This window comes from Arabidopsis lyrata (assembly GCF_000004255.2).
Source record: "Arabidopsis lyrata subsp. lyrata unplaced genomic scaffold ARALYscaffold_6, whole genome shotgun sequence".
NCBI lineage: Eukaryota > Viridiplantae > Streptophyta > Magnoliopsida > Brassicales > Brassicaceae > Arabidopsis > Arabidopsis lyrata.
Window position 1 is genome coordinate 20,142,678 of NW_003302550.1, and position 24,018 is coordinate 20,166,695.

Sequence of the window (24,018 nt, forward strand, 5' to 3'; positions counted from 1 at the left end):
AATATTTTGGCTTAGTTACAGTCACTGGAAATATAGTTTGAACAAATCTTATTAATCATTAGTTCAAGAGTCACTATACAGAGCAAATTATATACATTTTTAAGGGTTTTAAACCCTAAAAGAGACATTATCAAAACTCCATGATTAGGGTTTTTCAAATCTTGATCCTTTTTCATTAACTAGGACCCCAACAACTCAAGTACATGACTGTCCTTAACGATTCTTCAGCTTGCTTGGTCTTGTTGGTATAATCGAATGATGAGGAAGAGAGCTTCTTAGCTTCAGAAACAGATCTTAAGTTGTTTCGGAGATACTGATTCGCTGATCGGATTACATAGTTCCAACGACACACGCCTAGTTGGTCTTTTAATGCCTCAACGGCTCCGATGCTTGCAGCCACCATCCATGTTTTGCTTGCAGAACTCATTTTTGTTTCTGTCTTGTTTGAGTGATTTTGGTTTCGTTTTTGTGTTTGTTGATGATGAAGGAGAAGAGGGTTTTGTTTATATAAACAGAGAAGAAGCAGACAAAAAGTGCCGCGAGTTTGGAGTTGAAAACAGAGGACGTTGTAGCTGCTGGTTTTCTTGGTTTCTGCTGAAACTATGAATGTTTATTTGAAATGACGCTTTTGCCCATCGTAGTCGTTTAGTGTGGGCTTTTTATCCACCACATTCCGGTCTTAGTTAATTCGTTCGGGTTTTTTTTGTTTATCGATCCTAATTTTGTGTATTTCTTTATACTAAAAGGATCTATACCATTAAAGGGAAAATTGGATATAAAGGACAAATAATTAAACTATTGTCCATCTATGCATTCTATATTCAAATGTCACATATTCTTAATATACCCTTTGTAATTGATTTAACCAATTTTTCAAATAAAATTCAAAATATTTTGTATGCAAATGATAAAGAAGTCATGGAAATACTTATAAAATCAAAAATATATAGTTTTTGTTACCGTTTTGGATGAATAAAATATGATCTACGAAGTTTAGACTACGCCTTCTGAATTTAGAATGTGTATTCTATATATTGTACATGTTCTATAAAATTTAGATAATGTATTCTATACACTCTACATGTTATAGAAAATTTAGAACGTATTTCTGTTCTACGGTATTTAGAATACTAAATTCTACGAAATTTAGAATACATATTCTATACTTTGCTCTTTCTTCTAGAAAAATTAGAATATGTTTTCTAACATTTACCCATGTTCTAAAATTGTTAGAAAACAGATTCTTATATTTTTCTATATATTCTACAAAAAAATAGAAAACAAATTCTATGTAATTTAGAATGTTTTTTTTTAAAAGGAAAATAAATTATAAAATATGGAAATCCAATATAAAAAGTTAAGATTACGAAACTACGCAAATTTTTCGTGAAAAATACGTAACATGAGTGAAATATGTTGTTCTACTTATACAAAATACAAAATACGTAATATAACCAAACTCAATTATAAACTAACAAAAGTACCACATTTGTAGAAAATTGTGGTTTACTATAGGCGTAATATTTGAAAGTGACTAACGTAAAAGTGAATTGACATGTAAAAAGTTGCATAAATCATTGTGTTTTGTTTTTCATTCAATCTCTATTATATTATAATCTAGCTGTGGAGGTTCATACTTTGTCATTCGGTCATGAATACATGAGCAGATGTTATTTCCCGTAGATCATCTACATGCTTTTGATGTGCATGTATATGTTGACATCGTCCAACATATCGATGGGCAATCCCAAAAGAGAAAATCAAAGAAGAAGTTGCCGTAAAAAAATAGAAGAAGAAGATGCCGTAAAAAAAATAATTAAAGCGGAAGAAGATTTGAAATTATCTACGGCAAAAAAAAATTAGAAAGTACTTAAATATTACTTTTGTCATATATTTTCTCCAAATCATTTTTAGAAAGTAATCTAATTAATTTTGGAATTTTATAGTTTAGCAAGATTTAACAAAAAAAATGGGGATATAAATGAGATTTTAATTATATCAAAACATATATGACCAATTTTAAAGCATATATGACCAATTAGGAATATAGAATGCATAGATGGACAATAATTTAATTATTTATCCTTTATATCCAATTTTTCCATTAAATCTATAAAATTTTAAAATAATATAGTACTTTTTTTTTTTTTTTTGTTAAAGGGTATTCAATTAATTAAAAACATATGCCCAATGGGCTATTTCCGGAATAGGCCCATACAATATCCCCATAGGGCCCAATCCAATTACACTAAACCAAACCAAGAACCAAACCAAAATCGACCCGGGTAAACCCAATATAGACCAGTAGCTAACCGATCTCTACTGGGAACGCTAATCTTCATCGGAGAACCCTAACGAAGCCGCCTTCCAACGAAGCTGCGGAAACTCGCCGATTCAAGACCACCGGCGAGCCAGGAAGACGGGAGTCGAACGGAGAAAGCGACACAGGGCCATCGCCATCCCGCCACCGTAGAGTTGTGAAGAGAAGGATGAAGAAACCGAACTTGCATATCAGGAAACCACAGCTCAGTCGGGAGAGAGAGAAAGCAGTAGGGAGTAGAAAAGGATAACCATTGACGGTGGCATAGCTTTGTCCAACCAGCCGTAGACCTCCCCCATCAAACCAGCGGCCGACAGAACCTCCTGCGTCTCCAATCGCCCAGATCTAACCGCTTACCTTTCTCGTTCCTCGCCGAAAGCTTCCTTCTTCACACCACGTCGCCACACCACCGGTAGAGCTCTTACCGGTAACATCCCGCGGAAGCTTCTTCTTGCCACAAACTCCCTTGATTTCGATTTGGTGACCTCGCCGGTAAAGTGCAACGGACCACGGTTGAAGCGCCATGGACCATGGGTTCCTCATCGACGCCGGAATCGCCGGAGGAAACCATTCACACGATGCACAAGATTTCGATCAGAAGAAAAAGAGGAGAGAGGAGAGAGACGCGAGTTATACTCACGCGCTCTCCCTAAATTTGTTGTTAAATAATAATAATAATATAATAATATTATAGATTGATTGATTGAAAAAATGATATAGTACTTGAAGAAATAATATAGTACTTGAAAAAAAAAATTATAGATTGATTGAAGAAATGATAGAATAAAACAAATCTCTCTTTCAGAATCTTGTCAAATTTACCAAACAAGTTTTATTTCCGTTTCACTTTCTAATATAGCGGAAATATTGATTGTAATAGTTTTATTGTCGATTATTCGAATATTTTCTTTGTATCAATTTAATTATTTTGGCAAAACTTAAAAATTATTTCATAACAAGTATCGTTTTAGGTTTTCTGTTGGATAAATTTTTGAGTCTTATTTAGACTGTCTTGAAGTCTTGAATATTAATAAAAAATAATATATTACTATATGGTAACATAAAATGTAATTGTTTTTTTAATTGTTTAAAAATACCTTAAACAACATATAATTGGCAACGGATGAGTATTAGATTTATATATTAAAAAAAACTAAAAAAAAAAAATGGATCGCACACCTTATTGGCTTATTTTATGTTTATTTGCATTGAACTTTGTGTTTATGATATAGTCATTATTGTTGTGCTTATTTATTTTTTATGATATTTTTCATGTCTACATGCATTTTTCTAAAAAGAAATAAAGAAACATTTATAATTCGAAAGGTGGGCCGTGGGCACAACACGAGATCCAAACAATCCCAAAACCAGGTGCACATAGCGGCACTTTGTCAATCCAGGAGCTACCAAAATCCCAATATTACCCCTAATCCAGTTTCATTTAAAAGGCTAAAAACGTTATTTCACTAACCAGACAGTAGTAACGAACAAAACCAACGGCCACAGCTTGTAGTTTTGACTCCAACTTCAAGGCAATATTGTTGGCTTCTTCTCTTTTACATAAATACACCAATTCACTTCATTTTCTAAACATCATCAACAACACACACAACAACAATTCTCAAAACGCAAAGAAAAGGAAAAAATGAGTTCTACAAGCAAAGCATGGACGGTAGCAGTGAGCATCGGAGCCGTAGAGGCATTAAAAGACCAGTTAGGTCTTTGTAGGTGGAACTACATACTCCGGTCAGTGAATCAACATCTACGGAACAACGTCAGATCTGTTTCTCAAGGGAAAAGGTTTTCTTCGTCTATCTCCGCCGCCGTTACCTCCTCTGGTGAGAGTGAGAAGGCGAAAAAGGCTGAAGAATCGCTTAGAACAGTCATGTACTTGAGCTGTTGGGGTCCTAATTAAATTGTGTATAATATATAGTTTCTTACTTTTATAAAATTATTTGAAACATGAAATTTTTCAATTCATTTTTGGTTTCAATGAATGAAAGCTTTCAGTTCAACAATTTTATTTTTCACTCGCTGTTCATTAAAATTCGTCATGAACATCTGACTGGTGAACACTTCAGAAGAAATATTTATCCTCTGATATTTTCCGGGCCCACCTTTTTTATTTTTGTTATCACAGAAACTTTTTTTTTCTTAGAAGAAAACGTTACTCTGATAAATAGAAGAGGTAAAAATTCTTCCCAATTCCTCCAATAATTTTTCTTCTAACCATGCACCAGTCAGACCCAAAGATCAAGTTTTAAGTACCAGAGAGGCTTAAATGTGACACAAGTCCATTTTGTAACACAGTGGTTTCAACTGGTAACACAAAGCTGTACAAGTTTTTCAGCTAAAAAAATGAGCGGTAAGCGATACCAAAATAATCAAAAGATATATGAAGTAGGTATCGCTTTTATGATTGGGGTTTAAAGCGATATATGGTTACCTATAAGAACCGGTGAGTTCACAGCTCCTCTTATATAAAATATTTCTTTACGGATTCAGTTATCTTCCAGACACATTTCATGTCTTTAGGGAAAATAACTAACATCTCCTTTACCTATTTCAAAAACATTCACTTTCACTTTCCCCTCCACGAAATAAATTGTTTCTGTGTTCTCAAACGTCCATGGAAACGTGCTTGGATCACCTTCCCACCTGGCTCAATGTACATGACTCAGTCATCACTATTCAGGCTAAGACAATAGGAATGTAAAAATGTCTAAATTGTTATACAATAATGCCCTTTCTCGGTCTTTTTTTTTTCTGAAGAATCAACCAAGCTATTAGCCAAATATTTTCTAAAGACTAACACAAATTCGGAGAGAGTATAAAATTTAACTAGATGAATGTTAAGCAGATTCTTGCAGTAAGAACACAATCGGATATGAATCTTCAGGTTGGATCAACACTAATTGGTTCTGCTTGTTCATTTCAATGAATAGAAAACATCGAGGAAATGCTAGTTCTGTATATACGCCATTAAAGCAAAGAGTCAAGAGAGGGATAAAGAAAGGAACTGACTTGGTCCAAGAAGTGTAGTTTAGTTGAGCAAGTTTAGTATCCGAAACTTGACGTAGGATCTTGACGCCATGAATTTCAGTAAGAATCTCAGAACTCAAGAGAGATAAGATTGCTTCTTTAGAGTTTCCCATTAGAGTACACAACAATGAGTCTTGAATGGATGAAAGATACAAGCGTTGCTCTCTTCGTAGCCTTTCAAATGGATAGGGTACTTATGGATGGCTTATAACTAGGGCCCTTACCATTATTAACACCACATGTAACCAAACAAAATCTCCCAAAATTTCAAAACGTGAGAGAGGTATAATCATAATCCTCATCAACATTGCAATACCATAGATATGATTAGTTCAAAGTTAGCAACCAGATACAATACAACAAAGGAACATCAATGTGACTCAAATTCTCTCTACAAACTAAAAGTCACTACTCCTCTAAGCTATAATGTTTCTTCACAGCTTCAGTTATCTCCCAAACAACTTTCATTTCTTTAGGGAAAACAACAACATCTCCTTTCCCTATCTCGAACGTTTCTTCTTCTTCGTCGAATCCGTCAACATTCACTTTCACCTTCCCCTCCATGAAATACATCGTTTCCGTCTTCTTAAACTCCCATGGAAACTTGCTTGGAGCACCTTCCCACCTATTCAATGTACATCACAATTCAGTCTTAATAATGTGATGTTACTACACTAATGTATTTACCCTTCCTCTGTTTTTTCGTCTATTTCAAGAAGGAACCAAGGTTTTAGCAAACCATTTGTTGAGAGACTAACACAAAATTACATGATTCAGACACAAGTGAACTTGTCTGTTTAAGACACAAGTGAACTTGTCTGTTTCGTACACAAGTATATGTCAACAGATTCTTGCAGCAGGAAATCAAAATTGATGATGCAAATCATCATGTTGGATCAACACTAACAAACAAGTAAATCTAATTGTTTTGCCTAGTTTCGATTAATCCCAATAACCATTTGAGGAAACCCTAAACCCTAGTTGTGTATCAACGCCATTGAAGCAAAGAAGCAGAGAGAGATAAAGAAAGTTACTGACTTGGGCCAAGAGGCAACGCCTAGTTGAGCAAGTTTGGTATCAGAAGCTTGACGCAAGATCTTGACTCCGTGAATTTCAGTAGGAATCTCAGAATCGGAGGAGACAGATAGAATTGCTTCTTTAGGGTTTAGCTTCGTGGTGATGAAGGAAACGCAAACGCAGACTGTTACGAGAAGCAGAGACAAAGTTAGAAAATGATTACCCATTTGGAATTTCACAACTTTAAGCTTCGAATTGATGAAAACGAAGCCAAAGACTTCAGCTTTTTCTAGAGACGGTCTCTTCGAATTCTTTAAAGTTGGTAACTTTACCAAATCTGAGATAACTGAAAAGAAGGTCTTTCTTTTTTTTTTTTTCTTGAGATAAAACTGAAATTGGTGTAATATGGCAAAACTGTTGACGAAAATCTTAAATTAGCTGACCTAATTAGAAGATTAACCAGCATGAGATATTGGTAAAATTTTTACACATGTTCTACTCTTGGTTAAGTAATATGGTTAATCTGTTGACAAAGAGTAACAATTCTACCAAACTTAATTATCAAAAATTATTATTCCGTAATTAAATTTGTAACGAGAGAATAGTTCGATTGGTAACACAAATTTGTATATTATTTTTAGCTGTAAGTTAGAACGATAAGTTTTTATAGAATAGTGTAAAATTGTAAGAAATAGTAGTATATGAAAGCTATACAAAAAAACTGAGACATTTCGGTAACGCTTTTAGTAGTGTTTTTATGATTGGTAACTACTAAAACGATACACCCTGTATCACTCCGGTACATGATTACCAATTAAAGCCAATAATAAATATCACATAATATTGGACTCTATAAGGAAGTGTTACGAAAATCTAAGAAAAGAAACAAAACAATAGTCGATAATTGATGCGCATATCTACAAAACAATGCGAAAACAAATTTAATTTAGGGAATTAGTTTTCACATCGTATTGTAATTTTTTAATCCGATTAGTTTTCACATCGTATTGTAATTTTTTAATCCGATTAGTTTTCACATCATATTAAATCATTTTAATCCGGTTAGTTTTTGCATCGTGTTGTAAATATTTTGTCAAAATTTTCATTATTTAAAAGTTACAAACTTTATATTATTATTTTTTTACTTGTATTCAACTGATTTTGTAAGTGACCTGTTTATATACACTCTAAACTAAACGGGATACAAGCGAGATTACCGCGGGATTAGCGGGTTTATCAAATTAAACGGGTAACCTGTTTATTATTTCTTTTATGTGTCTAAACAGGTTTATATTTCTTGTGTTTCTGAATTTCGTCAGTTCTCCCTCCGAACCTCGCCGTCGATGGTCATGGATATGTCTCCTCCCAGACGAGAGACACAACCACAACCGATGGAAATCTATTTAGATAGATAGAGTTTTGTTGATCCTTTGAAACTTCTGTAGGTTTATAATTCATGGGTTAGCAAAGTTTTCTCAAGATTGTAACTCATGAACAATTTCGTCATCTAAGTCGTTTTCATTTAGTTCACCTAAAACTCAAATCTCATATTTATTAATAGACCAAAATCAGAGTCAAATTAAAGTATTTTTTTTTTCTTTCTAAATTGGCCTTAGTAAATAATGTATGCAAGCTCACGTCTTGTGACGTATGCGATGAATTTCTTGTATGGAATCAAATTAACTTATATGTTTATTTGTGAGGATCGATATCCTAAAAGGCTAAAATTGATGGATGATGATTTGGTTGTGTTAAGGCGAACAATGTTGTGTAGTGTCCCTCACTTGTATAATCGAGTATTTATGTGAAAGAATACAGAAATGGAATGGGACCAAAAAAAAAAACCATTACCGACATGCACACTATTTATCTTAAGTTATGAAAAAAATATTATCGATATCACACTCAAAATACGACATCACTCAACACCCAAAATACGGAAATTGAACAACATAAAAAAACGAAACCAAAACAAAGAAAAACTATAAAAAAATTAAAACAATTGTCAGAAAAGCCGACATCGCATTGCGACAATGTCATGAATATTTGCAGCTTCAGTGCTGCAAGTCTCACATATACCGTACTGCAAATATTCAAATAAATAATTGTTGATATTTTTCCTAAAATATTACTCACCTATAGTTGTTTTGTGTGAACCATGTCTCTGCACATTTTTTATGTGCAAGAGACATCTCACCCCGACATGAACAGCCGAGGTAGATAAACTCTCCACAATCAAGGCATAGTATACATGGTGGTGAACTTTGGATGTCCACCATAGTGTATGTGAGTCCAAATAATTATAAATTCAAATTAGTTTATGAAAGCAACATGAAATCTAAAGAGATTTTGTAAAAAAGTTAATAAGCCCAATTATTTTCCAATTGTTTTTGTAAATATTATATCAATAAAAAGATTAATATTTGAAGATACAACATAAAACGCTGTAAAAAAGATATATAAAAAACCAGTGTTTATTTTTTCCATTTATATTAGATTTTAACAATTAAATCACACACATATATATATATGTATATATATTTGTGGTTGGCAATTACTCCAAACAATAACAGAAAGCATAAAGGAATTAGCAAATAAATAATGCAACGCAACGATAATGTTGATAATCTATCTAGTCATTTTAAACACTTAGATTGCGTATAGAAATTACTTTTTTCTGTTGTCCACTATGATCATTGAGGTCATGTCTCCGTTAGTAAAATCTTTTTAGACCAATCCAAAACCTAAAATTACATATATGTTTTTGTAAATTATGTAAATTATTTTATCCTTCATCATATTTATTTATATTTTCTTATATTTTGCTTATGGTTTTCTTATATTTTCCTTATATTTTTTTTTTTCAATTTTGTTTTTCTTCTCTCTTATCAGTTTTTCAAAAATTACAATGTATTAATAAATTCTACTAAAAGACAAATCATAAATGCATTGAAAGAAATTAATTTGATATTTTGGAAAAAAAAATCATCATAAACTATATTGATATCATTAATTTTGAACTAAAACATTTAGAACACCTTTCAATTTCGGGGGCGAGGGACTTATCAACAAAAAAACAATCATATCGATAATCATTTAAACCCATTACTTTATTGTTTATTCCATACAAACACTAAAACCTGAAATTATATAACTTTAATATATAAATAAAATATGTAACATCACGCAAAAACTAAAAAAGAGAGACAATTATCTCACGGATCAAATGGTCGATAGGTAACGACTGTTACCTTATGTTGTAGAAATTGGTAACATAATCCAATTAGTTTTCACATCACATCACTCAACACTCAAAATACCAAAATAAAACAGCAGGAAAAAAAAAAAAGAAACAAAGAAAAGAAGAGAAAATTTACAAAAATGTAAAACAAAAATAAGAACAACCGTCAGGTAGGCCGACATCGAACTTCAACAATGTCTTTGAGATTCGCAGTTTCTATGCTGCAAATCTCGCATTCCTGTAATTAAATAAAAAATAATTTGTAATCATGTAACATATATATATGATTTAATAAAAATATTTTGCTAATTACCTGTTATTTTGTATTGTGAACCATGTCTTTGCACAATTTTTGTGTGCAAGAGAGAAAGATCACCCCGACATAAAAAACTGAGGTACCTAAGATCTCCACGTTCAAGACAATTCCTACATCGTGGTGGACTCTGGATATCCACCACGGTGTCTGTAGGGTATAAAAACAACAACAACAAAATTAAATTTTTTGCTTTGTTGTCCTTTTTAATTCATGTAATCATGTTCACTTTGTTCATTTTTTTGCTTCATGTAGTTTACTTGACTTTCCATGTTAGTTTTCATATAAATAATTAAAAAATATATTTATCAAGATGAAACTATTATATCAGCAATATGCACTTTTAATATTAATACGATAATACTATTAGGTTTTGTAAAATCTAAAGAGCTTTCGTAAAAAAAAATAGGTTTTTTTTACCGTACATCTATGGAGCTGGTGCGTCAGTTTCAGTGTAAAAGCCATCGTCGTTTTTTCTTGGAGCATTTGGAGGTAGTTCAAATGAAATGTTATCATCTTGTAAACATTCTCATCTTGTCTTTCATAATTTGTAAACATTCTCACTAACTCTATCCAACACTCTTTATCTTAAACTAGATAAAGCCCGCCTAAATAGGTGGGTGTAATATATAAATATAAATTGTTATCGATGATATTTGAATTTTGAATAATAAATAGTAATCCATTCACTTTCCCTAATATTTAATAATTTAGTATTTTTTGTTTTAAAAAAAAAATAAATCTTAAATCTTACACATTCCTTTTTTCTATACATTTTAACTATTTATTTTATCGTAATAAACTGAATTTTAATTCTACACATACTTTCGTATTGATGATATTTAAATCTTGAATAGTAACCGACACACTTTTTATATATTTAATTTCTTATTTTTTTTAAAAAAAATTTTAATCTTACACATTCCATTTTGCAATATAATTTAACTATCTATAGCATCATAATAAACTTGATTTTAAGTCTTCATAGTTCATCTTAATGGATAAAATGCTAATAATTATTGGAATCAAAATCGTATGTATATCATATCAAATCTATATCTTAGTTAATATTAAATCTAATTAACAAATAACAAAACATTTAATAAAAAATAGAAATCCACAATAGTTATGGAAAACAAACATTGTTTAAAATATAGTTTTTCTATATAACGTAATCTCATAAGTTAGTTTTACCTCATGACAAACTAATTTTAAATGAGTTAAAATTAATAAATAAATAATTATATATATATATATATATATATATATATATATATATATTAACATTCTCATTAAGTAATCGAAAGTTCATTCATATAAGCAATTTTCTCAAATATTTTGTGTTTATAATTATGACTACATGCGTTAAAATTCTTAAATAAAATATAAGTATAATTATCAACTATTCAAATATTCGTTCGTTCTTATAAGCTCATTATTTTTGTAAAACTTTTGTGTTTTCATTTGACGAATAAAAACTTTATATTACGATGATAAATACAATTTTATCCAATGAAATTAATGTTAAATAACTTATATTGTTATTTAAAACTTCAACGGTTATTGTTTATTTTTTCATATCCATACTAAATGATTTGAAAGAAACACAATTAACACATGCCAAATCTAATTGACCAATAACACATGTAAAGAAAAATTGTTAGTTTTTCTTTTTGGTTAAAAAAAATAAAGTTAACAAATTTTAGAAATTAGATATATAAATCAGTTCTTTGTCCAAAAAAAAAAAAAAAAAAAAAAAAGATATATAAATCAGTATATGTAAATATTCTTTTTTTTAGTTTTCCTATTTGTTTAATGAAAAAAGCTAAATATTTTTTGATACATGTCAACATCTGATCGATAGACTTGACACGTATCACGATCATGCGAGTTACTAACTTTGAAAACCATACTTTATATAATAAGATTATCTTCTACATATTCAATAGGAAAAAGGAAATTTCAAATGTAGTGTATGAACAAAAAATTTTAAGATGTAGTCATGTAGCGTAGGAAAAGAACAAAAATGTAGCGTACGAACAAAAATGATTAAAGATGAGAAGAAAAGGGTATTATGTATATTGACGTGACCAATCCAACAATGACAAGCAATTGCAATAGACCCTAATTCTACCAGGTCTCAGCGACCATCTAGTCGGGAGAACGTCGGCTAGGTTACCAATTGAAGCTTGCGTCAATTAGTGCATCTACATGTTAACAACTAAATAGTCTAAAACTATGCAAACTATATATCGTCATCAAAGTGGTAAACCTACGTACATCTTATATTATTAGCATAAAATTAACAAAAATAATACAACTAACTTAAATCCACACATGACTTTAAGTCTTTAACAAAAAAAACTTAAATCTACATGAAAGCGTTAAAAATATACATAGACGAATTCAGGGGCGGATGCAGAGATTAAATTTATGGGGGGCAAGATTAAAATTGTTTAAAGAATTTAAGGGTCAAAACTGCAAATATCAAAGGGCATAACTAAAATTATTTAACATTTGTATTAAAATTCAAAAATTTGTCAGTGGCATCTGCCCCCCCCTTATAGCGTACGTGGATCCGCCACTGGACGAATTCATAGATTGGTCGCTCAAATATAAATGAAATAGTAACTACTAACGCATGTCTACTATATTTCATATCATACGTTAAATATTATTTTATGTAGAGAATGCATGTATATTAATTTATTTTTTACTTTATATAATTAATTCACAATTCATAAATTTAATTACAAAGAAATAATAACGGTTTCTTCTTATTATTCAGTATCTAGATCTTTTCGGATAGAAAAGTTTCTCTATTTTTATATTTAATTATTTATCCAACATATAATAAAATATTTATTTCTACCAATGTGTAAAAAGGATAATTATATAAGAAAATATCTAACTCGCTGAAGAGATGAGGCATGAATGGATCATATGTTATACACTTATACTTATACGATAATAAATTGGACAGAAAAGAAAAAATAAAAATAGAGTTTTAATTCGATTGCAGTTCTTTGTGACTTCGTGAAAATCTGAAAACAATTAAATTTAAAGGAATGCAATAATGGGCTGCATCGGTGTTGTGAATTTAACAAGCATCAATCCATATCTCACAAGAACATCAAACAAACCCTACAATTCAAGAAGAGCATCATCCATGGCTGCTGCGATTAGAGCTGAGTCAGTAGCTACTGAGAAATTAGGGATTACAATTGAGAAGAACCCACCTGAGTCCAAACTCACCCAACTCGGTGTTCGTAATTGGCCCAGGTACTTTACTTTACTTGCCCTTCTTCTTCTTCTGCTTTAGCTTTTGTTTCCCGGAGAAGAAAGTCTTTAGCTTTTGTTTTTTGAAGCCATAAGGCATCTCCAACTGATCTAGTTTCTCTTATTATGTGTAAATTAGACTATCTTTACCTCAATTGATCCATCTGCTATTGAAAGTTTGAACCTTTTTGGTTGCCCGGATAAGAAAGTCTTTACCTTTTTCTTCTTGTTGTTCTTGTTGTGGAATTCAATCTCCATGATCATATGCAGCTTCTCATTATCGATTTCCATGGCATAAGTAATTTGCAATTGCTGCATTTTTGCTTACTTTGTGTGTTAAATGTAACTTTCAATGTGAGGTTGTCCTCCAAGCATGTAACTTTCAATTGCTCAAGTTCATATTTTTGTGGTTAAATTCGACAAAGATTTACGTCAATTAATCCATTTGCAGTTGAAAGTTTTTACCTTTTGTCTTACTCGTAGAACAAAGCTTTAAGCTTTGTTTGTTTGTTGTTGTTGCTGCTGTATAAGTCATCTGCAATTGCTCTAGTTTCTGTTTTTGCAAGTATATTGGACAATCTTTACATCAATTGATCCATCTGATATTGAAAGTTTTAAACTTTCTTTTGTCATATGTAGAAGCTAGATAGCTCAAATTTCTCAATGATGAGTTTTTATGGCATTTGCTATAAGCAATTGAAGAAGATTTTCTTACTTTGTGGGTGAAATTGATGGCACAGGTGGGGTTGTCCTCCAAGCAAGTTTCCATGGACTTACAGTGCAAAGGAGACTTGTTATCTGCTAGAGGGGAAAGTGAAAGTGTACCCTAATGGATCCGATGAAGGCGTAGAGATCGAAGCAGGCGACTTTGTTGTCTTCCCTAAAGGAATGAGTTGCACTTGGGATGTCTCTGTTGCTGTTGATAAACATTACCAATTCGAGTGAATGGATATCAATCTCTGCTCTACGTATTCGTGGGTTGACCATCTTTGTATGTTGATGTATACTTATTTCATATATATCAGTCTGCGCTTGTGGGATCTGTTTGCTTCGATATCTGAATTTTTTTGCATAGTCTATTGTCTCGCTGCTCGCGCTTCCTGCTCAACCATCATCATTCAAATTGAACTTCAGAGATTTGACGATTTCAGTAGACTTATTCAATATGAATCTAGCGGATTTAAGCCTGAATTTTCTCATATCAATCAACTTTAAACCATTTTCTTGGAGAATGTTACCCATAAAAATTATCTCAATGTCTCCTTCCTGTTTTGGAAACAGTTAGAACTCACTTTACCACATAACAGTGGTAACAGACGCAAAATGCAATATGTTCATTAGGTTCAATAGCAAAAGCGGTTATTGATTAATGAGGAATTTGCAAAAAAAATATTCAATCTAATTCGGTTTCATTTCATGTAAACAAATCTGAAAATTAAGTGTGAATAAATTTGTTTTATCACTTAAATTTGTTTAATAAATCTATTTTGCATTTTCAAAATTTTCTAAAACAAAAAATCTTTAAATTTGGTCAAGTTTATTTAGATTTTTTTTTTTTTCCTTTTTTCAGTTTTCTCCGAATTTTTTTGTTTTATTTTATTTAAGCTTCTGAATGAAGTTTTAGCTTTAGTGAAAACGGAGGAGTCATCCGATTTAATATCAAAGTCATTCGAAGTTCAATACAACATATATAGTTTTCACTTTTTACTATCGAAAAGGATAATTGAAAATACAAGTGATATTTACGTAATATTCGATAAATAGAATTGGATAATGATGAAACTACAGATGTTGCATAGTTTGGTTGGTTTTTAATGAAGAGCACACGAAGTGGTTGAGGAATGTAGCATCCGATTATGATGGAATACTAATCTCCAAAGTTAGTGGGAAAAGACAGAGAACAAAATACAGATTAGAAAGAGACATTTCGAGAGTTCATGCTTTAATCGTCCTAAATTTGAAAGTTGGCGCATTTTTCGACATTTTTCCCGATTAGAAAACACAAGTACGCATTTATCTTTAAGCTCATGGTGTTAGAGACATGACTTCCACGGACCACGATATGATGTTGCCCTTCCCTAAATTATTCTATATATTATTAATATATTATGTACGAGAAGACGCCTTAAAGAAAATGGGCAAGGGCAATTAAAGTCATGTCTACATACATCTACATGATGTTTCTTTTGATATGATGTTTCTTTTGGAAAAACCACTTCATACATCTACATATACTTCAGTAAAGAAACAAATAACATTGGACTCACATGATCTCTTCTAGAATTACATGACTAAATTCAACACGTAAGAAAAACTTGAAAAATATCATACAAAATAGACAAACATTTACTTACAAAAATGTGAGACAATATACAATTTTAAGTGGAGGCCCTAAGCAGCCGCTTCCCTTGCTTATGCTAAGGGCCGGCACTGAGTTTGATCATCAGTTCTCCGTCCATCGGACTTGGCTTCCGGAGATATGTTGTTGTCCGTGGACTTCAGTTGCTAAGGCTATTTCGTACCACTGGTATTGTATCATTCCAAAAGTTCTATACGATATTTCAGATGGAGAAAAAAAAGAATAAGAAAGTGTTGAAAAGGAGAGAGGCTAATGTTTAAAGACTACTAAGAATATCTAAACCCAACACTATAAAACCATAAAAAGGTTTCGGAAGAAATCGCTCAACAAACTACTAGTCTAAACCCACACAATATACCAATTACGTTTTCTAGGCAGTCACTCGCTACCAAGATCGTTTGCAATAATATTTTCTTACATGACATTTTCTATGAACGGAAACCGTAGGAAATCGGTAGGAATTGCCAGTTTTCTATCGTCTTTCTACGATATCGGCCATAAGTATTCTAATTAAGAAAGTAATTAAAACAATTGAGAATGTTAAGGAGTGAGAAAAAAGAAGTACACAGTAGAAAAATTAATAATAATGAGGATCACACATACAATATAAAACAAATAAAGTGAAGTAAATAAACGAAAGAAGTTGTTCTAACTTCTACATAATAAGTTTCGAACTCGGAACGGTGATTATTAATTACCATTTCAGATTATTGTGAAACAACAAAGGAGCTTTAATGCTTCATTTGCCTTACAATAGGGTTGGGCCTGTTTTTAAGGTAATTCAGATTCTTCAATCTCTGACTCTCTAAAATATCGTTTCTTCACATCTTCAGTTACTTCCACAAAAACTTTCATGTCTTTAGGAAACACAACCAAATCCCCTGCCATTAGTTCTAAGGCTTCTCCTTCTTTGTGATGCTCTTCAACTCTCACTTTCATCTTCCCCTCGACAAAGTACATCGTTTCTGTCTTCTTAAAATTCCATGAGAATTTGCGCGGAATGTTTTCCCATCTGCTCAAGTTTGATCTCACAGTTAATCAACCATACATGTACATGTGACTCATGACTTCAAACCAATCGAGCACATAGGCTTACGAACTACCACGAAACAAAAGCATATATATCTTTCTTTGATTATTTTCTTTTTTTGTAAGGACTTAACACAATTCCATCAATATGGTTTCATTTAATCAATGGGAAACATTTACAAGTTTTCCCTATGACTCTTTCCAACAAAAGGGTCGGCTACAATATTTCGAGGTGGCTCTCTGACGGATCATAATCCATCAGCAATCCGTCGAAAATTTGTGTTTTTTAAAATTTTCCGACAGACTTTATAAATGAATTTTTTCGTGCATCGAAAATCGCCAAAAAAAAAAAAATCTAACTGATGAATTCATAAAAAAGAAATCGATCGAAATTGCACATGTTTTTTTGTTATAATTAAATTTAACTAAATAAATGTCAAAAGATTAGGTTTAACTAACCTGAAATAAAAAAGCCAAAAGGCAAGTAAAAAACATGAGAGAAAGGCGATTACATTGGCGTTTGTGTCTCTTCGTCAACGGGTGTCTCTCGGTCTCCGGGAGTTGGTTTCGCCGGTTACCGGCGGTTATTTCAGAGTGTATTAACGGTCTGACGGTTGTTTCCTCTATAACCACCGCTCTTAGATCCCTATTTATACTCTGCGTTTGTCTCTGTCTCCGATGGTTGCTTCAGAGTGAAAGCATTTTTCCTTTGTTCTTACTAATCATGACAAACTCAACAAGGAAACAACTCCAAGAGATTGAATTGGGAATCCATGATGATGTGATTAATCTCCCGATTGATCTATGTGAAGAGGAATTACAACAAACCCGATTCAGCCTCATCGCAAAACCAGTGAACCCAAAAAGACAGAATCTGAGAGCGATGTTGAATGCACTTCCACGCCTCTGGGGCGTTGGAGAAGAGGTGGTTGGCCGGATTCTAGAGAATAGGAAGGTTCAATTTCTGTTCCAATCTGAGGAAGCGATGGATTCAATACTGCGACGAGGCCCATGGTCATTCAACGACTGGATGTGCGTCTTACAAAAATGGAGCCCAAACCAAACTGATGAAGATCTGAAACAAATTCCCTTTTGGATGCAAATCCGAGGAATACCGCTGCGTTTCCTCACTTCTCGTATGATAACTTTCATCGGGAACTAATTGGGATCATTCGTGGAAACAGACTTTGAAGGAGATGGGGCGGTACTTGTGGATTATGTTCATGTCAAACTGAATTGGAACATCGACAAACCACTGCGTTTTCAGAGAATCTTCCAATTTGGTGGGGAAGCCGTTGTTATGAAATTCCGATACGAGAGGTTAAGGAATTTTTGCACGACATGTGGCTTGCTCACCCATGACGTTGCAGAGTGCCCCTCCACAAACAACCCAGGAGACAACCCGAATGATGATGATGACAATGATGAAACTCCAGACATACCTGATGAAGACGACAATGCAGAATCCAATGTTCTTCCACCTGGGAACCATGAGGCTGCGGACACGAAAGAAGATGACCGTCAAGGTGCGACAAAGAAGAGGAAGACTGAAGCAGGACAGTCTACTGCAACCTCTTATCCACTGCTTTGCTATGACATACGTCAAGCCTCTGCCACAGAGGATGAAGCACAATGTGTCTTTAAGCGGGTAAGGAGAGAATCAGAAGTACTGGAACAGAGAAACTGGGTTTTCATGCACACACCTGCAAGTCTGTTCACACCCAACTTTGGGAGAAATGCTGCAACCACAACTCACAATAACCGGGATAGCACGGTGGGCCAGAAGCCACCGGAGAAGACATGAATACGGCCTTCTGGAACTGCCGAGGCTTGAAAGGGTCCTTGGTAGTTCGACGCCTCAAAGGGATTAAGTTATCTTACTCCCCGAACATACTATTTCTGTTGGAAACGAAGAATCCTGATGATGTAATCCGTGACGTGGCTGCGTAACTTGGTTATGATTATGTAAAATGTGTATCGCCGGTAGGAATAGGTAGCGGTCTAGCTTTATTATGGAAGAAGACTATTGATGTTTGTGTTATTTTCCTTGATGCAAGACTTATTGATTGTAAGATAAGTAATAAAGATGTTTCTTGTTACTTCTCTTTTGTTTATGGGCATCCTAATCGGAAATTAAGACACATCTTATGGGAAAGACTCCAAAAAATTTCTCTAAATCGAAAGGGCCCTTGGTTAATGTGTGGAGATTTCAACGAGATTCTAAATGCAAATGAGAAACGTGGAGGAAGACTTAGAGAACCTTAGAGTTTAACTGATTTCCGAAACATGGTAGAGATTTGTAAAGTCTCGGATCTTCCATTCACTGGGAACAATATGACTTGGGCAGGAAAAAGGAAAACACATATTGTTGAGTGTTGGCTTGATAGAGCCTTAGCAAACGATGAATGGAAAGCAATCTATCCCGCCTCTGAAGTTGAGTATTTGGAGATGATCGAGTTTGACCATAGGCCAGCAATAATCAAAATACGAAGAATCAAGGAACGTATTAAACATACTTTCAGATTTGATGCACGACTCTGTAAAGTCCCTGAAGTCGCGACTGTGATCGATGATGCTTGGAAATTGGAATGGATTACCAGAAGGCCACTCCTCCGTCATTGATCGCATAAGGGAATGCAGGAAAGGTATTGGTACCTGGAGAAGAGCAAACAACACAAACTCTGCGAAAAGGATAAAGGAACTCATTCCAATCATTGATAAAGCTCATACGGATCAAGTGACGACTAGTGAACAGATTCAAGAACTCTGGTTGGATCTGCTTAAGGCTTACAGAGAGGAGGAAACCTACTGGAAATTAAAGAGTAGAAACCAATGGACGCAAGAAAGCGATGGGAACACGCGTTTCTTCCATGCCGCTGCCAAAAACAGAGTATCATGTAACCGAGTTGTCACTATTCAAGATGAGGATGGGAACGATATATATGGTAATATAGAGATTGCAGATGAGGCCCAAAGATACTTCAAAGCACTGTTTACAAAAGGCGATCAGGCTGACCTATCGAGAATCATGCAACATGTGAAACTTGTTATTACAGAGGAAGCAAATGAAACTTTGCTCAGAGAAGTAACTCAGGAAGAAGTTCAGGCTGCTCTGTTTTCGATTGGTGCCACCAAAGCCCCTGGCCCCGACGAACTAACAGCGATTTTCTACCAAACATATTGGAACACTGTTGGTTCAGCCATAACTCATGAAGTGCAACAGTTCTTTAAAACGGGAGTAATGCCAAGGGACTGGAACCACACCAATCTATGTCTCATCCCAAAAATCAAGCAGCCTAAGACGATGAAAGACTTCCGTCCTATCAGCCTATGCAACGTTACCTATAAGATTATCTCAAAAATCTTAAAGATGCGTTTGAAATCGGCTTTGGGCATGGCAATCTCTGAGCAACAAGCAGCTTTCTTACCGGGACGTCATATCACGGACAATGTCCTAGTTACACATGAGGTTCTCCACGCCCTCCGAGTCCGTATGAGATGCGAAAATTCCTATATGGCTGTTAAAACCGATATTAGTAAGGCATATGATAGGATTGAATGGAACTTCTTGGAGGCAGTCCTAAGGAAAAAAGGATTTGCGGAACAGTGGATCACATGGATCATGGAGTGTGTTAAATCGGTGTCTTTCTCAGTATTAATAAACGGCAGCCCTTATGGACATTTTGACGCATCAAGAGGACTAAGGCAAGGTGACCCGTTATCCCCGTACCTGTTTATATTGTGTTCCGACGTTCTCAGCTCCCTAATCACCAAGGCGCAACAAGAGAATAGGCTGCAAGGAATTTGAGTTAGTATTGGAGGCCCTTGCATATCACACCTTTTATTTGCAGATGACTCATTATTCTTTACCAAAGCTGACCAGAAGAATAGTACAACTCTTTTCCAAGTCTTCAAAGAGTATGAAGCTGCCTCTAGACAAATGGTTAACTTCGAGAATTCGGCTATTACATTTGGTAATCGAGTCTACCAACACACAAGGACAGGGGTTATAAATACTCTAAGTATACATAATGTAGGAGGGGGAGGGAAATATCTTGGGCTTCCTGAGCAGTTCGGCCGGAAAAAAAAAGGAAATGTTTCAATACATCAATGACTCTGTGCAAAAGAAAATAACGGGATGGCAAACACGCTTTCTATCAGAAGCCGGAAGAGACACTCTAATAAAAGTTGTTGCATATGCCATGCCTGTTTACTCGATGAACGTTTTCCAATTACCAAAGGAATTGTGTTCGGAAATTGATAGCATGATTGCAAGGTTTTGGTGGGGGTCTACAAAAAATAAACGGAAAATCTCATGGGTTGCTTGGAAAAAAATGGGACGCACAAAAAAAGAAGGAGGTATGGGATTCTGGGATCTCCATCTTTTTAACCAAGCATTGCTAGCTAACCAAGTCTGGAAACTTATCCAACGACCGAATAGCTTAGTCTACAAAATGCTAAAGGCACGATATTTCCGTGATGGACATATCTTATCCGCAAAACGGGGCACACTGCCCTCCTATGCCTGGAATTCGCTGCGGTTTGGCTGTGAGCTGCTGAAAGAAGGTATACAATTCTCTCTAGGAAATGGATGCGCCACCACTCTCGGAACGGACGCCTGGTTACCAACACAACCTCCGACATTACTGGCCAATGTGGATCCGAATATTATGGTGGCTGCCCTTATTGACCATACTACGGCGCAATGGGATGAACACCAACTAGGCCTACTCATACATCCGGATGATCATCACATTATACGCAAAATCTATTTACCACAAAACGGAGGTGAGGATACATGTATATGGAGTCAAACAAAAGATGGTATATACACCGTCAAATCTTGATATTGGACTGCGGTAAACAAGGATATGGACATCCGGGAACACGAACCTCCTTTAGCAACAGCACCGGACATAGCTACAAACATTTGGAAGCTAAAAATCACTCCAAAGCTAAGGCACTTTATTTGGAGAACAGCGTCAAAGGCTATAGGGATAGCGGAGAATCTACGAAGGCGACACATTAACGTTAACCCTTATTGTGCAAGATGCTGCACGGATATAGAGTCAAGTGATCATGCTTTGTTCTCATGCCCTTACGCGGAAACAGTCTGGAGAGGCACCGGAATCCCAGTCATGGATTTGTGCAACCCGCAAATTCACCTTGAAGAGAAGTTACGGTACCTGATCGATCTCTCTAAGGATGGAAAGATAGAGGAAAGCCTGCGTTTACTACCATTCTGGGTGCTATGGCGGCTCTAGAAGAGCAGGAATGCCCTGGTTTTTAATAAGGTAACTATCACCGCCGAGGAGATTCTGGCCCGTGCCGCTGCGGACACTAAAGAGTGGATTGAAAGCAGGAAAGCCACCAATGAAGGCCCACCACAACACATACGCTCATCGGGACGATTAGGAAAACGGACAAGACCCGCAAGAGGATGGGTCAAATGTAACTACGACGCAGCTCATCGTGAAGGGAAGGAAGACTCAGGGCTAGGATGGATCATACGTGACTCACAAGGTATTTTTTTGCACAGTGGATGGGGCAAATTCCAAGGGAGAGTAAGTGCGAAAGAGGCTGAATGCACAACTCTCATTTGGGCAATCCAAGCAACATGGGCTTATGGATATCGAACAGTCGTCTTTGAAGGGGATAATCTCAACCTGAACGACACCATTAACAAAAACAAGGAAAATCTCAGGTTGCTACACTACATCCAAGCGATCCAGCAATGGCGAATGTGCTTTACGGAAACGAAATTCACTTTCAAGCACCGTGAGCAAAATAGATGCGCGGATACACTTGCGAAAAAAGCGATAACGGCGAACCAAGCATGGTGCTTGTATAATTCTTGTCCTTTCTATTTATGGTCTCTTGTAAACAATGACAGCTACCTTGATAACTAATAAAGTTCTCAGAAGTTCAAAAAAAAAAAAAAGAATGTCAAAAGATTATTGCGGGAAGTCAAGATGTTGTTGGAATGTTCTAATTATTATTTTCATCATTATTACCCCCTATGGATTTAAATGAGAAGAATACTGATTCTTCCGGCTATGTCGCAACTATGATTTAAATCTAACGGTTATAAAAAAATTGAAAATCATGTAATCCTAAACTAATAATACTCCATGATGTCACTTGCCATGTTAAACAAACATTACATGCACGACTCTCGAATTTTGTGGGAATTGTAAAGCAATTGGTTTCCCATGTTAATTTTGTTGTATTTAATTTCAAGCGTTAAATGATAAAAAAATACTAGTAAATGCCTAATTCTACAAATATATGCCATCGAAATGTACATAAAAAAATCCAAAGAGTATATAGGAAAGAAAACCGACAAAGGCCAAGAGGTAACCCCGAGTTCAGCAAGCTTGACATCAGAAGTTTGTCTCAAGAGCTTGACTCCATGAATTTCAGAGGGAATCGCATGAGAAAATATTGAATCACTGTGGAAGTCGAAACTAACACAATCGAGATTTGTCTAGGGTTTCAATTTAGGGATACGACTTGCGAGAATTCTCAAAGAACAACAGAAACAATTGTAACCAAAGATGGTGTTCTTGATCTTATTGATGAAAAGAGTAGTTTTGATCGTACAAGAGTTTGATCGTAAAAGAAAAAGTGTTTGCGCTTTGAGAGCTTTGTGTAGTCTAAATTCTAGAGCGATATTGTCTGTCCTTTTTTTGTGAAGACCTTGAGTCGCTTTATATAGGGATGGTAAACCGCCTCTCCACCGATATTCTCGGAAGATTTCCATTTTCCTCGGAGTCGGCTTAGAATATTGCGGATAAGGATACTTTCCTTATTCTTCGGAGGCTTTTGGAAGATTTCCTGATTTGCAAAGATCCTTCAAGATTATTCCTTATCATTTCCGAGATACTCGGAAATGATCCCTCTTTTTCGGAAATGATGTCGTTCTATTCGGAAGTGATACTATGGAAGTGAATTTTTAACCAAGTTTTTGCCTCGGGTGACTCTGAAGATTTCACCTCGGGTGACTCTGAAGACTTCGCCTCGGGTGACTCTGAAGACTTCGCCTCGGGTGACTCTGAAGACTTCACCTCGGGTGACTCTGAATACTTCGCCTCGGGTGACTCTGAAGACTTCACCTCGGGTGACTCTGATGACTTCACCTCGGGTGACTCTGATGACTTCGCCTCGGGTGACTTTGCAGACTTCGCCTCGGGTCACTCTGAAGACTTTGCCTCGGGTGACACTGAAGACTTCACCTCGGATGACTTTGCAGACGTCGCCTCGGGTCACTCTGAAGACTTCGCCTCGGGGTGACTGAGGACTTCACCTCGGGTGACTGGTGTGATTGGTTCGGGACAGGACGCCTGAGTGGCCTGTATCCGAGGCGATGTGAACTGTACCCCTAGGCGATGTGAACTGTACCCCTAGGCGATGTGAGG

General features: G+C 35.0%; 4 protein-coding genes across 5 annotated transcripts in view; 2 read left to right on the forward strand and 2 right to left on the reverse strand.

Moving 5' to 3' along the window:
- Positions 1-33: 33 nt before the first annotated feature.
- On the reverse strand, positions 34-491 carry LOC9310682. The gene has a single exon (XM_002874569.2). The coding sequence runs from the start codon at positions 425-427 to the stop codon at positions 176-178; it is 252 nt and encodes an 83-aa protein (XP_002874615.1). The 5' UTR covers positions 428-491; the 3' UTR covers positions 34-175.
- A 3,414-nt stretch (positions 492-3,905) lies between these two features.
- On the forward strand, positions 3,906-4,300 carry LOC9310684. The gene has a single exon (XM_002872457.2). The coding sequence runs from the start codon at positions 3,966-3,968 to the stop codon at positions 4,233-4,235; it is 270 nt and encodes an 89-aa protein (XP_002872503.1). The 5' UTR covers positions 3,906-3,965; the 3' UTR covers positions 4,236-4,300.
- A 1,343-nt stretch (positions 4,301-5,643) lies between these two features.
- On the reverse strand, positions 5,644-6,753 carry LOC9308573. Its single transcript, XM_002874571.2, has 2 exons — positions 6,401-6,753; positions 5,644-5,987 (listed from the first exon to the last, which is right to left on the reverse strand). The coding sequence occupies exons 1-2, from the start codon at positions 6,604-6,606 to the stop codon at positions 5,771-5,773; spliced, it is 423 nt and encodes a 140-aa protein (XP_002874617.1). The 5' UTR covers positions 6,607-6,753; the 3' UTR covers positions 5,644-5,770.
- A 6,134-nt stretch (positions 6,754-12,887) lies between these two features.
- The window catches only part of LOC9310685, an 18,190-nt gene continuing 7,059 nt past the window's right edge, over positions 12,888-24,018 (forward strand). The window contains exons 1-2 of one of the 2 annotated variants that reach the window (XM_021022902.1): positions 12,888-13,215; positions 13,953-14,105. In XM_021022902.1, the coding sequence (XP_020878561.1) occupies positions 13,010-13,215; positions 13,953-14,105 (359 nt within the window). In that variant the 5' untranslated portion in view covers positions 12,888-13,009. Of the gene's footprint in view, positions 13,216-13,952; positions 14,196-24,018 lie in introns of both variants that reach the window. The other variant, XM_021022901.1, reaches the window with a different exon arrangement.

What these genes read in the sequence shown, in the direction of transcription:
- LOC9310682 (XM_002874569.2), bottom strand. Translation starts at nt 427, where the DNA reads ATGAGTTCTGCAAGCAAAACATGGATGGTGGCTGCAAGCATCGGAGCC.
- LOC9310684 (XM_002872457.2), top strand. Translation starts at nt 3,966, where the DNA reads ATGAGTTCTACAAGCAAAGCATGGACGGTAGCAGTGAGCATCGGAGCC.
- LOC9308573 (XM_002874571.2), bottom strand. Translation starts at nt 6,606, where the DNA reads ATGGGTAATCATTTTCTAACTTTGTCTCTGCTTCTCGTAACAGTCTGC. An exon ending in GGCGTTGCCTCTTGGCCCAA is followed by an intron (nt 5,988 to 6,400) that starts GTCAGTAACTTT and finishes TACATTGAATAG; the next exon opens with GTGGGAAGGTGCTCCAAGCA.